The 15,140-nt window shown below is 44.5% G+C and overlaps 1 protein-coding gene across 1 annotated transcript in view; it reads left to right on the forward strand.

The window, feature by feature from the left end:
• Positions 1-10,407, forward strand: part of LOC143828623 (aldehyde oxidase 3-like) — a 69,407-nt gene extending 59,000 nt beyond the window's left edge. The window contains exons 33-35 of the mRNA XM_077318910.1: positions 3,631-3,819; positions 8,401-8,568; positions 9,775-10,407. Coding sequence (XP_077175025.1) covers positions 3,631-3,819; positions 8,401-8,568; positions 9,775-9,828 — 411 coding nt within the window. The 3' untranslated portion in view covers positions 9,829-10,407. The remainder of the gene's footprint in view (positions 1-3,630; positions 3,820-8,400; positions 8,569-9,774) is intronic.
• The last annotated feature ends 4,733 nt before the right edge of the window (positions 10,408-15,140 follow it).

The raw sequence follows: 15,140 nt of genomic DNA on the forward strand, positions 1-15,140 counted from the left end.
CGTTGGCTGCAGAGGAGAGGACACGCAGTAATGGGTTTAAACTTCAAGTACAACGATATAGGCTAGGTATCAGGAAAAAGGTTTTCACAGTCAGAGTAGTTCAGCAGTGGAATAGGCTGCCTAAGGAGGTGGTGAGCTCCCCCTCACGGGCAGTCTTCAAGCAAAGGTTGGATACACACTTTTCTTGGATGCTTTAGGATGCTTTGGGCTAATCCTGCGTTCAGCAGGGGGTTGGACTAGATGGCTTGTATGGCCCCTTCCAACTCTATGATTCTATGATTCTATGAAATATTTCAGCCCACTTTTCTCTGACACTGGAGACTTGAAGAATCCATGTCCCATGGGCTTTCTGATCAAAAATGGCCTTTATAAAAGTTTTTTGGTTCTTAGAGTGATAACAACTGGCAATGAACTCATGGTGATCCGATGAGCTTCTACCTTCGGAGGTTTCAAGGCAAGAGATGAGCAGAGGTGGTCTTCCATAGCCTTCCTCTACATCTCAAGCGCAGTATTTCTTTATGGTCTCCCATCCAGGTACTGATCCTGCTTAGCTGTTGAGCTTTGATGAGATCAGACTAGGCTGGTCTATTACAACTACAAATTATAGTCATTTTATTATTATTCTATATAAATGAGGTAAGAGCCTCTTGTGGCGCAGAGTGGTAAGGCAGCCGTCTGAAAGCTCTGCCCATGAGGCTGGGAGTTTGATCCCAGCAGCCGGCTCAAGGTTGACTCAATCTTCCATCCTTCCAAGGTCGGTAAAATGAGTACCCAGCTTGCTGGGGGGTAAACGGTAATGACTGGGGAAGGCACTAGCAAACCACCCCGTAATGAGTCTGCCATGAAAACGCTAGAGGGCGTCACCCCAAGGGTCAGACATGACTCGGTGCTTGCACAGGGGATACCTTTACCTTTATATGAATGAGGTAAAAGTCACATGCATAGATAATTTCTGTTTTGATTTTTAATTTAATTTTCTTGGCTATGTGTGTGTGTATATATATATATATATATATATATATATGTATATGTATATGTATATGTATATGTATATGTATATGTATATGTATATGTATATGTATATGTATATGTATATGTATATGTATGTATATATATGTATATACAATCCCAACAACAAAACAGAACCAAACCTCAAGATAACTTCATATCCAATGTTAAAACATAACATCATGTTATGGTGATGTTCCAACCAGAAAAAAAAACACAGAAAAAAGAAGTGTAAAAACGAGTAAGAGACAACAAATGAATAGATAAAAAATATTTATCTACTCCATTTCTGAGAAATGTATCCTCTAATACTGCATAGATGAATTCTAGACCGTAACAGAGAAGGAATGATGGTACAAATGAGAAGAAAATTGGTTTTATATTACAGCCTTATTTTAATATCTCTTTTAGCAAATGGGTTACATGTATTATGCATATATATTGTAATCTGGAGCAATTAAACAAATAATTGGGTTGACCAGCTAGAAGCATAGCTCTGTACATGCCCACCCATGGCCCCTCCCCTTCCCACCCTTTCCAGGCCCAGCACTGGCCATTTGGGGGGGGCAGGTCTCCATGACCATATATGGTCATATCACTTGATAAATGTTTAACTAATTAAATATATATATTATATATATATATATATAAATTAATTAACACCCACCCATTTGGGAAACCCTTCCAGGACCATCAAGAAACCCCAGGTTTTCATGAAACCCTGGCTGACAAAGCCTGGATTAATGTAATAACTATGAAAGACTTTTTGAATGGCTCCGTTATCAATATAAGTCTTATCACCTTCTTGAATACTCAGTATCGTCCCCCCCCTTTCCAATAGCAAGGATAGTTCCACAGAGAACTGCCATTGGCCCATTATGCACGGAGTGGAAGGTCTGCATTCAGGGTGGAATGGCGGCGGCTAAAATCACCAATTATGCACACTGCAGGCGGCAACCGGGTGCAGATTCAACGTATGCCGCCAAAAAAGCTGTGTTAGCGAGATGCAGAAGAAAGTGGAGCTTCCCGGGACCAGGCCGCAACCAGAAGCGGCTCCGGAGTAGCCGCGTGCATAATCAGATACTCTGGGTTTTGCCGCCGTTGTGTTCCGTCCCGTGCGTAAGCGGTTTGCTTCACTTCCTCCTTCTCTGCGTTCTCCATGCCGCCGTTTCAGCGGCCGTGCATAATAGGCCATTCTGTGGAAGCCCCAGATGCTAAAAGTGAATTGTGAAGGGTGACAGATTCCTTGAAAAGAGAGAAATTTCTTTCACCAATCACAATTACCATTTTTGTGTTAATTCCACAACAAGGAGTGTGGGGAGAAGACATACTAGAACCCTGTCCTGTAAGATCTTAAATGCTAAGCTGCTATAAAAGATAAACAGTGTGGAGCCAGACTAGAGTTGCAAGCCCAAGGCAGGTGACTGCTGGAAGACCCACCATGGTGGGAGGCGGGGCTCATTGGCCACATAATAATGTTACCAGTGATAAACTGACATCACATCCTGCATGACCAGAAATGACATTTGGAGCAAACCAGATATTCTGCCATTTGGCCAAAACTCTATAATTTAACCATAATTCTATGACCAGCATTGCACTGATGTCATGTTGGAAATGTCATTAGCACATCATGGACTGGCCTTCACCCCTCCACTTCCCCCATATTTTTCTCCCACCACCCAACAAAACAGTGGCAGGAAAGGCCTGCTGGAAGCAGGGATCTCCCAGGTCCTAGAGGAAAATTTGACAACTGTAGATCATACAATATTCCAAGTGTAATGGGTTGTGGGTTAAAGGAAAAACCCATTGATATATATATATATGTCCTGGTAAATGAAGATTATATTAGATTTACTGTTGGCTACAGAGCACATGACAAGAGACAGGAAAAAATAGGTTTAGATTATAGTTACAAAACCTTCTTTGTCTAGCAGCTTTAAGAGGAAGAAGAAAAGGTAGTTTTTATACACCACTTTTTTACTGCTTGAAGGAGTCTCAAGGCAGCTTGCATCAATTTTTCTTCCTCTCCTTACAACAGACCCCCTGTGAGGTAGGTGAGGCTGAGAGAACTCTGGGAGAAACTGTTCTGTAAGAACAGCTCTAACAGGATTGTGACTAGCCCAAGGTCACCGAGCTGTTTGCATGTGGAGGAATGGGGAATCAAAACTGGCTCTTTAGATTAGAAGCTGCTGCTCTTAATCACTACAGCAAGCTAGCTCTCTGCCTCTAACATTGTCATCTCTAGGTTGAGAGATTCATGTAGTTTTGGGAACAGACTAAAGGGAGGGGGATTGGAGAAGAAAGGGACCTCAGCCAAGTATAATGCCATAGAGTCCACCTACCAGAACAGCCATTTCCTCCAGGGAAACAGCTCTCTATAGCAGGGGTAGTCAAACTGTGGCCCTCCAGATATCCATGGACCACAATTCCCAGAAGCCCCTGCCAGCGAATGCTGGCAGGGGCTTCTGGTAATTGTAGTCCATGGACATCTGGAGGGCCGCAGTTTGACTACCCCTGCTATATAGTCTGAAGATCAATTGTAATTTCCATGTTCTACAGGTGGCATCCTAAATGTTTCCCATATCTATCCTGAAATGATGTATGTTTATACTCCCTCAGATTGAAGGTGGCTTTATGCAGGGACTTGGACTTTATACTCAAGAAGAAGTGAAATTCTCTCCAGAAGGAGAGCAGTATACGCGGGGTCCAGACACCTATAAAATCCCTGCTGTTTGTGACGTCCCAGAATTGTTTAGAGTCTACTTGCTACCAAACACAGAGAACCCCATTGTGATCTACTCCTCCAAGGTAAATATATTAGATATGCCAATAATCTAGTAATTAAGGAGAATTCTGTATTGTTTTGCTGCTGTTTAATTTAATCTGCAAAAGAAATTTACTGCATTGAAAGATAAACCATTCCCCATCTACAGTGTGTAAAAGACTTTATAGTTGCCTTTAATGTTATCATATTCCAGTAACATCTAAAGTTACTCCTGAATGTAGGCAGTAACTTACTTTTAGGCCCAACTATATGCCACATTAAAGATATCATCTAAGCCCCCTATCTGAACTTTCCTCATGCCATAAATTTAGCATGATACATACCCCCCGAAGATGCTATATTCCAGGTGCTCTGCATGATGTTGCCAGCCTCCCATGTCCAGCCAGCAAATTTCACACTAAATCTGCCATTTTAGAGAGCGAGTTGGTGAATCCCAAAAAGTGGATTCACAAACTTAAAAAGCGCTTTTCACCAATGGACAACCAGCACACTACATGCCAAATATATGTTTGGAGGCGAAGAAGTGTTATCTCTACCTCCAATGTCCTGCCCTCGTACTCGCCTCCCTCTCCCTTCTCCCGGGGACAGGATTTTTTTTAGGTGAACTGCCTGGAGTAAGGCATACAAGCATGCAGGCAAAGCCAAAATTAATTTTCCCCCCAAAGTTGTCATACAAAGTATGCCTCTTTAAAGTCTCCCCCCAAAAAATTCAGGAACGAGATTAATTTCTTAAAGATTCAAGACTCATGATTCCAAAAGGGATGGCGATATAAATAGCACTTTGCATCTTGATTAGATGCATAGGCATTTAAATGGAGAACTATGAATTGTGGGACCTTTAAAAAAAGGAGAAAGGGAATTGGCTGCCTGGCTTGATTGACAGGCAGAAGAGAGTCATGTATAAACCACATTGCTCTCTTCCGCCATTTCCATTGTGGAGGGTAAGCAGCGCAAAAAGGTGGAAGAGTACAGTGAGACGGCAAGGTGAGGAATGGCTGGGGGCATGATAATATTTAGTGCTTCGCCATTCAGCTGGCATAACACTATTTTTTCAGATGTGCGGAAATGCCCTTAGTGTGCCTGCTAAGCCTAACAACCCACTCATGAACGAATGAAGGCAAGACTCATTTCTTCCAATAGAAGAGCTTGTTTTTTATATACCATTTTTCACTATTTGAAGGAGTCCCAAAGCAGCTTACAAACAGCTTTTCCTTCCTCCTGTTAGGCCAAATAAATTCACAGATTTGAATAAGAAAGAATGACCTATATCAGTGCTGATAAGGAGATAGCTTAGTCCTCTTTGGTGAAGACTTCAATCTTTCTCAAAACTTGCTAGTCCAAAGCAATCCTTTACACAGTTCATCCAGTAACATCACATCTAAACTGTACCTCCCAGAATATTTGGGAACTCTTTAAGGACTGGAGATGTCCCGGAGGACTGGAAGAGAGCAAACGATATTCCGATCTTCAAAAAAGGGAGGAAGAATGACCCGGGAAACTACAGACCAATGAGTCTGACCTCTGTTGTTGGTAAGATAATGGAGCAGATATTAAAGGGAGCGATCTGCAAACATCTGGAGGACAATTTGGTGATCCAAGGAAGTCAGCATGGATTTGTCTCCAACAGGTCCTGTCAGACCAACCTGGTTTCCTTTTTTGACCAAGAGACAAGTTTGCTGGATCGTGGAAATTCGGTTGATGTTGTTTACTTGGATTTTAGTAAAGCTTTTGATAAGGTTCCCCATGATGTTCGGATGGATAAATTGAAGGACTTCAATCTGGATTTTCAGATAGTTAGGTGGATAGGGAATTGGTTAGAGCAGTGGTCCTCAACCTGCGGGCCGCGACCCGGCGCCGGGCCACAAAGGCCATGGCGCCGGGCCGCGGCTCCCTCTCCCCGCCCCCCCCTGCAGTAAAAAACTTCCCAGGCCGCAAGCTTGCGGCCCGGGAAGCTACTTACTGCGGGAGGGCGGGGAGAGGGAATCAGGGCCGGGCCGCGCCCGTGCAGTGCGGCCCGATTCACGGGTGCGGCCCGCGGGCGCGGCCAGGCGCGGCTTGCGGGCACGGCCCGATCCACGGGTGCGGCCCGCGGGCGCGGTTCGGTGCGGCTCGCGGGCGCGGCCGGGCGCGGCTCGATCCGCGGGCACAGCCCGAAGCGTGAGCGTGGCCCGCACGGGCACGGTCCCTGCAGGCGCGGCCCGATACCCTGCCGGTCCCCAGCCTAATAAAGGTTGGGGACCACTGGGTTAGAGGACCACACTCAAAGAGTTGTTGTCAATGGTGTTTCATCAGACTGGAGGGAGGTGACTAGCGGGGTACCTCAGGGCTCAGTGCTTGGTCCAGTACTTTTTAACATATTTATTAATAATCTAGATGAGGGTGTGGAGGGACTACTCATCAAGTTTGCAGATGACACCAAATTGGGAGGACTGGCAAATACTCCGGAAGATAGAGACAGAGTTCAACGAGATCTGAACACAATGGAAAAATGGGCAAATGAGATGCAATTTAATAAAAATAAGTGTAAAGTTCTGCATCTGAGTCAGAAAAATGAAAAGCATGCCTACTGGATGGGGGATACGCTTCTAGGTAACACTGTGTGTGAATGAGACCTTGGGGTACTTGTGGATGAGCAGGCAGTGTGATGCAGCGGTAAAAAAGGCAAATGCCATTTTGGGCTGTATCAACAGGGGCATCACATCAAAATCACAAGATGTCATAGTCCCATTGTATATGGCACTGGTCAGACCACACCTGGAGTACTGTGTGCAGTTCTGGAGGCCTCACTTCAAGAAGGACGTAGATAAAATTGAAAGGGTACAGAGGAGAGCGATGAGGATGATCTGGGGCCAAGGGACCACAGTCAGAGTAGTTCAGCAGTGGAATAGGCTGCCTCAGGAGGTGGTGAGCTCCCCCTCACTGGCAGTCTTCAACCAAAGGTTGGATACACACTTTTCTTGGATGCTTTAGGATGCTTAGGGCTGATCCTGCATTGAGCAGGGGGTTGGATTAGATGGCCTGTATGGCCCCTTCCAAATCTATGATTCCTCGGCCGACCTCACACTCTTTTCCCTTTACGCCCGAAACATACAACTCCATACAATTGCATGTGCATTAAAAAGCTGTCTAAGTCCACCCAGGAGTGGGTGGTTATTTTATTATGCTAATAAGCCCAACTATACTTCTGTACGTCAAAATCTGTATCTTTCACCTTTACTCCAAAAAGCTGGTTTTTACAACAGGGGTCTTATCTGTCAAGCGGGGCGCCAGGATGCTTGGATTTAATCTAGACTGTGGCTTCTCTGACAAAATGTTTCTTTAACTGACTGTAACACTACAAGGAAAGGTCTATGCTTCTCTGAAAAGCAAAGGTGATTTCTGGAACCTTTATTTTCAATTTTTATTTGGCCGGGTCTTTAAGCTTTTTGTATCTGGAAGGGAGCTGTCACTTGAAAGAAAGCCAGTGTCTTTCAAAATATTAAATGTCCAGACTTCCTTGGCCAACTTTTCAGTTAGACTCAATCTGAACTTCTCTATGACTTTAAATCAGCGGTCCGCAAGCTTTCAGCCGCTGCGGACCGCTGCGGCGGAGTGGGGGGAGAGGGCGGCCCGGGGGCCCGTGCACGCGCGGCAGCCCCAGCGCAAACGCGCATGTGCGGACTGCCGCGCATGCACGTTTGCGCCCGGCAGGTCATCGTCTCCCTCACGGCTGCAGCGATAGATATTAACCGCGCCCGCAGAGCAGACAGCCCGTGCAGCGCCTGGTGCTCTCAGCAAATCAAAGGCCCATTCAGCGGTGTGATGGATGGGCCTGCCCTCGTGGTGAACCCGCACTTTAATACAAAGGAAGTTATGAAAGCGCCATCCATCAGCGGCGGACGCTTGCTCGCTCCTCTCGCTTCGGGGGGGGGAGGGCAGGAGCTGTGGACCGGTGCCAAGGCCTTCTCAGCCCGGCACCAGGCCGCAGCCCGCGGGTTGGGGACCACTGCTTTAAATAACATTGACCCATTCTGCACAGTAGCGATTGGACTGGGCCACTGGCAATTCTTCGGATGCAGCAGTTAGCCCCACCACTTCCCAAGTCTGGACAGGGAACATTCTCCCTGCCAGACCGGGTCTCCCCTAGACTGCTGCCTTCACATGAGTCAGCCAGGGTGGAGAGGTTCTGCCGCCGGGGAGGGGGGATATTTTCATGGAAAAGCCCCAGTTGGCTCTGCGGTGCCGTGAAGCATTGCAGACCTGACTGGGGCATTTTTTTGTCCCTTCTGGGATGCCATAGGCAGGAGACAAGACAAGCCTAGAAGGCTCAGCTCCTCATCTTCCACATGGGCCTGGCCTGAGATGGGCCCCATTGGCACCTGCTGCAAAAAAAGAGAATGCGGAAATACCTACATTCCCTTGCTGTGAGACAATGGAGGACCTGATTTTGGCTGGGCCAGGACCAAAGTCATCTGGAAACAGGATTAGCCCTGTTGCCAGACCAGCACTGACCCAGCCTTCTCCCCTCACAAGGAAAAGGTCATTGTGTACCAACCACCAGTGTTTCTTTTTTCTAATCTTATTTCAAAAAAAAAAAACTGTTGTTGATTTTTTTCTTCTTACAGAGTATGGGAGAAACTGGTGTATTTCTAGGATCTTCTGTATTCTTTGCAATCAAGGATGCCATAGCTTCTGCCCGGAAGGAAAGAGGCCTGAATGGCATTTTTCCACTGAAGAGCCCATTGAATGGAGAAAGGATTCGCATGGCTTGTGCTGATTATTTTACAGAGATGGTAACCACTTTCTCAATATCCTTTGCCTAGTGGATATCAGCCCGTTGCATCTAAAGATGTGGGCTCTAGACCAGCGGTCCTCAAGCTTGCACCCGCTGCGGACCGCTGTTCTGGAGTCCAGGGAGAGGGCGGTCCGGGGGCCAGCGCACGCGCGGCAGCCCCAGCGCAAGCGCGCATGTGCGGACTGCCGCGCACGCACGTTTGCGCCCGGCAGGGGCGGGCATGTGCGTTTGCGCCACCGCCATGCCGGCGGCCGCGGCTCCCCCTCCTGGCCCCTCCGGGCCGCAAGCAAATCGGCCGCTAAAGCAGCCAATTAGCTTGCGGCTCAGCAAGCTTCTCTTCCCTCCCCCCCCCCGAAGCGAGAAGCTTGCCGGGCCGTGAGCTAATCGGCCGCTTTGGCGGCCGATTTGCTCGCAGCCTGGTGAGCTTCTCGCTTCGGGGGGGGGGGAGAAGGAGCCGCGGCCCGAGGGTTGGGGACCACTGCTCTAGACCATGAACATTATGCAGGAATAAAATGCTGTTAGTCTTTTATGTGCTACAAGACACCAGTTTGAATCTAGTCCAACCAACAAAACCATTTCCCCTCTGGGAATTTATACCCATCTATCCATCTCTATATCAATATCAGTAAAAGGACATTGTTAATTGAGGAGCAAGAGATAGACAATGGATGGAATGGATGTGGACATGCACAGAATCCCACGCGGAGACATGCTGGATAGAAGGCAGGAAATGGGACTTGTTTAGCAGACTTAAAGGGAAACTGAGTGCCTTCCCACATTCTCATTTTCTGGTCTTGTGAGTTCCCCTTTGCTTCACAGCTCCTTTCCACACAAGTTTTCCTCCATCTAGTGGTTCATTCAATATTCCATCGGTTTCTGTCCGGCATTAAAAACCTTCGGTTTAAATTTGCAGATAGACCAGACATAATGTGATGTAATATTGCATCAGCCACTAGAGGGAGTAAAACACACGTGAAACAGAGAATGCCCCCTGAAGCAGCAGGAACTCACAAGCAAGGAAAACAAGAATGCAGAAAACCCTAGGTGAGACTGGAGAGGGGGAGGGTGATCTGAGATGAGGTCTCTTGAAGGATTTTAAATTTAAAAGCAATGTGCCAGGAAGGATGGAATGATGGGACTTGATTTTGAATGCATATCATAACATTCACACTTAAAAATATATTGTTCTTTTCTTTTCTTTTAGATTCCAAAGGATGTACCTGGGACCTTTAAACCATGGGCTATTGATACAGATTGAAATATTCAGGTCCCCCCCCCTCAAGAACTTTGTGATTGCCTTAGTAAATTGTTGACCTGTGATTCCAAGTCTAATCACAGAAACTATATCATTCTTTCAGATAGGAAATATTTAGGGATAGGAAATTCTAAATATCATTAAACAGTGTGGTAAAACTGCATTCTGAGCTTTTTAACCTGAAAATATTACTAAAGGCTATGTACAATTTCCGCAAAAGATGACAGATTTCACCGAATAGCAAATTTTTCTGGGCACGAGCAAGCCCTGCAAGATATGAGAGGTGATTCCATGCTGTTTTTTTAAGTCTCTTTCAAACCAGCTGAGATTTATATTTCATAACACAAGTCTCCAAATCTAAGGCCATTTGCTCAAGCCAGTCACCTTGTTAAGATCTTTGTTTGATCATTGACCTCATACAAATTAGTTATCTAAATTTAATAGCCATACATCAATAGCACAAATACATAAATAGCAGCTCTTATAGCAATTTGTCCCTGTGCTGTTCTAATCCTTTGAGTCTTATATTTACTCAAAGATTATTAATAATAGGCCTCCTCTGGATATACTGAAATAACATCTAAGGCAGGGGTAGTCAAACTGCGGCCCTCCAGATGTCCATGGACTACAATTTCCAGGAACCCCTGCCAGCATTTGCTGGCAGGGGCTCCTGGGAATTGTAGTCCATGGACATCTGGAGGGCCGCAGTTTGACTACCCCTGATCTAAGGTGTCCCTTCAGTGGGTGTAGTGGTTAAAGTGTCACACTAGGATCTGGGAAACCCAAGTTCGAATCCGCACTCTGCCATGGAAACTTCTGGGGGGACATTGGGGCCAATTGCACACTCTTGCCCTAGCCTTCCTCACAGGGTTCTTGTGAAGATAAAACAGAGAATGATGTAAATTTCATTGGTTCCCCATTGGAGGAAAAATCAAGATATAAATTAAATAAATAAATAAATAATATCCAAAAGACTGTACCTTATGCTCGGACTATTATGTGGAGCCCTTCTAGTTGAGGCACTTTCTGCTTTATTTTCATTGCTGCCTGACCTCAAAATAAACTTCAGAACCTTATTTTGGCTTTGGGTTTAGATGTTTGTGAGGATTCTGCCAACTCCCAAATGATATAATGGTATCCGACTGTGGAAGTTTCAGCCAATACTCCAATAGATCCTGAGAAAACTATTTTAGAGATGTGAATCCTGTCACATGGGAAAATGAGAATACTTGGAGTATTATACTTGGAATGTAAACTACAATTATGCGCCCTGTCATGATATGTAACTATGTGTACTGTATAGAAACGTATTAACTATTGGTGGGGGTCAATAGTAATTACTTTAGACTTTTGGTTTTATGCCTTTAATTTCTGTTGTGCACCATTATGAATGGCGGCTATGCTTCCTTTCATTGTGCCAACAATCAGCTCCAGCTAAGTTTGCCAACTCTGGATAGGGAAATTCCTGAAGATTTTTTAATGGAGCCTATGGAGGACAGGGTTAGGGGAACGGATGGGACAGGACCTTAGCAGTGAATAGCAGTACGAAGAACACCCTCCATGGCAGCCATTTTCTCCAGGGGATGTGATTTCTGCAGGTTGGTGATCAGTTGTAATTCTAAGACATTTGCAGGCCCCACCTGGAGGTTGAGAAATTTAGCGCCAACTAAGTCCCTCCCCTCATTTTGGCAGCCATCGCTAAAGTCATCCTGGGACTTCTACATGCAAAAGAGCTTCCTGAAAACTCCCCTGACAAGGTTTTGCTTATTACATTGTAACTGAAATATGCATTTTTTTAAATTGCCACAAGACATGTTGGAGGATACTTTGCATTGTAATTCTGAAAATAAAGAAAACTTTTCCAATAATTAATACCTTCGTCTGTGTCCTGGCTGGACTAAAACTTGCTTATTTTCAGAATTTTCATTTAACGTAACAGTATATATTCATGGATTCACTGGCATCTTCATGAGTGGTAGAACATGGAAGAAGGCAGAAACCACCAGATATCAGTCGAGCAAAGTAAACGGAGAAGTCCAGCTATCCTTCAACTTCAGAAGGCTACTTGCTTCAGTGTATCTATTTAAAAGCCTTACTGGGAACACTCTTAAGAAGACTAATTTTTTAAAAAATTATTGTTTGAAGCCATGAAAATCATGCAAACAAACAAAGCGTTAAAACAGTAAAATGAAAATATATATACATATATATGTCACAGTATAAATAAGAAAATTGCAAGTGCAGAATAAAATTAACGAAGTGGAATAAAATTATTATACATAAAATAAGGATTCCTCAGCCATACTTGAAACTAACCTTTTCCTAATAATAATGGATAAGGAAATGAAATTAGCAATCATTAAAGTCATAAGAGCTACTCGATATATGGAGAGATGCGTGTGAACAAGTTAAACTCTCTGAAAATGTCAATGTTTTTGCAGAAATAAGAGCCTCTTGTGGTGCAGAGTGGTAAGGCAGCAGACATGCTGCCTGAAGCTCTGACCATGAGGCTGGGAGTTCGATCCCAGCAGCTGGCTCAAGGTTGACTCCTTCCGAGGTCGGTCAAATGAGTACCCAGCTTGCTGGTGTGTAAAATAGTAATGACTGGGGAAGGCACTGGCATACCACCCCCTATTGAGTCTGCCATGAAAACGCTAGAGGGCGTCACCCCAAGGGCCAGACATGACTTGGTGCTTGCACAGGGGATACCTTTACCTTACACTTTTAAAAAGCATGTTGAAGAGAACCTGTCAACTGTGAGGGCCAGCTAGCATGTTGCTAAATGTATTGCTGAAAGTGGTAGACCATTCCCTGATAGTGAATTTGTTCAAAAGTGCATTGCTAAATTAATGGAGGAAATATGCCCTGAGAAGGCATCTTGTGTTAGTCATGTCAGTGTATCTGCCTCTACAACCACCAGGCAAAGAACTAGAAGAGCTGCATATGTCACTGGTTGTCAAGGCAAAAGATTTTTGACGTTTTTTCCCTTTGGCATTAGATAAGAGCAAGAAGTAGAAAATTTTGATCTGAGTTGGGATAAATTAAAAAGCTTCACAACTGATGGTGCAAAAAATATGGTGGGAAGTATACTGGTGTAGTTGCAAAAAAAAATGAAGAGTGGGAGAGAATGAGCAGGATAAACAGAGATAAATTTTGAGAGAAAGGGAGAAATATATAGTCATAAAGAGATACACTGAGAGAAAAGAGATATAAATAAATATAAATAGACAGATGTATAGATTAAAGAGATAGAAAAGCAAAGATAATGAGACAGAGAGAGAGATAAGGATAGCTATATAGACAAAGAAAGAGAGGTTAAGATAGAGTAAGGTGACCAGATTTTAACATTGGTAAAGCAGGACACCATTGACCGGGGGGGTCATGATTAAAATTTTGGTCTATATGGAGCGACAAAAAGTTTCATAGAATGCATAGAACGCAAAAATAGTATTGAAATATATAGATTTTTAATTTCAACTTAAGTACAATTTGCCAGGTGCTCCCAGATGCCCCTCCAAAAGTGGGACAACCTGGTCACCTTAAATAGAGGTAGACATAAAGGTAAATAGAGAAAGACAGAAAAAAGATCTATATAGAGAGAAAGTTAGTTTGATTAGAGAGAGATAGAATTTGATAAAGATAAAAGAGATAGCGAGAGAGAGAGAGAATGATATAGGTAGAGACATAAATATAGATATATAGATGAGGAATAAAAAGAGTGATAGTGATAAAGTTATAATGTACGTTAAAGCATTTTAAAGCATTCAGTGCATCACTGTCATTCTAATTTGAGCCACATTATGTTTTAAAGGTGCTGGGAAAGACCTTTCCTTTAAAAGGTTACTTGCTGGGGCAGGCTTGGGTAAGAAGCAGCAGCTTAGCAAACTATTTTAAATTAAGGGCAGGTTAGAGTTAAGAAGACTCAATCTGTAGCTCCCTTCTGACCTCTAGTGGTGCTGGTGGTTAAAGGTTTCTACATTGTGCAGCATGATGCCCACTCACTGGGAGACCCTTGGCTGGTTATCCTCTCTCCCCCTAACCTACTATGCAGACTTTGCCTGCATGGCTGTGGTGCCCCCGACACCCTCCCCCACATCCCCCTCATCTGTACGGCCCTCTGCAGTCAATGTTCCCCAGTTGAGGCCTACATAACCAAATTAGGGCAAAAATGAACATCAAATCCTTAATGCTCTGCTAAATGAAAACAATCGTGCTTTACTATCTAAAGTGCTCAATGTACTTGGTTCAATGTTAAAATTTAATTTTTTTTGTGCTTGCAGAAATGCTAACCTGTATAACAGGTTTTATTGCACATCACCTATGTTCATCGGAGTTGTGGCTATTTCTATCTACTTGAATTTTTATGCCATTAAAGGGAATCTATATCTAATCTAATGTATTGGGGGGGGGGGGCTGTGAACACCGTTCTGAGTTCTTTGGAAGGGAAAGTGAAATAAAAATGTAAATGCATTTTCTTCCTTGAGGTCCGGTATCTTGACCAGCTGGGTCTCTCCCTGCCTGGGGGGGGGGGAATCTGTAGGGTTTTCACAGCATCTGCCTGACAGGTATGCAGATTCTCTCCCACACTTTGGACTACTTCATCTTCTACTTCCCTGTACAATACGCAGGCACCACTGAAGAACCCGCCTGCTCATTCAAGAACAAAAAATGCCGCCAAACTTCATGTAGCATTCACATCTCATTTTCGTATCATGCAAACGCTCAGGGAGATATGTCTAAAACTTCGGCAGTCAGTTTCACTGACTCATTTCAAGCAATCAATGACTATAACTAGCTGCTATGAAATGCCTCTTGTGGCGCAGAGTGTTAAGGCAGCAGACATGCAGTCTGAAAGCTCTGCCCATGAGGCTGGGAGTTCAATCCCAGCAGCCGGCTCAAGGTTGACTCAGCCTTCCATCCTTCCGAGGTCGGTAAAATGAGTACCCAGCTTGCTGGGGGGTAAACGGTAATGACTGGGGAAGGCACTGGCAAACTACCCCGTATTGAGTCTGCCATGAAAACGCTGGAGGGCGTCACCCCAAGGGTCAGATATGACCCGGTACTTGCACAAGGGATACCTTTACCTTTATGAAATGCAAAATTAAATAGGATTTTCTCAGAACGTACCTAGTATGCATATGAGCCCATCTAATTGAAGGCTGGGAGGATTATGCAGCTGCTCCACTTACACCACTATTGCGGTCAGATGATTGACATTAGCAGCAATTGGGCTGTGCCATGTTGCTACTGAACAGCGGCCATCTTTCTGGTTCCTTACATAGCTAAACACCTTCAGCAAAGCATCACTAGATGGC

This window comes from Paroedura picta, chromosome 2, assembly GCF_049243985.1.
Source record: "Paroedura picta isolate Pp20150507F chromosome 2, Ppicta_v3.0, whole genome shotgun sequence".
Taxonomy (NCBI): domain Eukaryota; kingdom Metazoa; phylum Chordata; class Lepidosauria; order Squamata; family Gekkonidae; genus Paroedura; species Paroedura picta.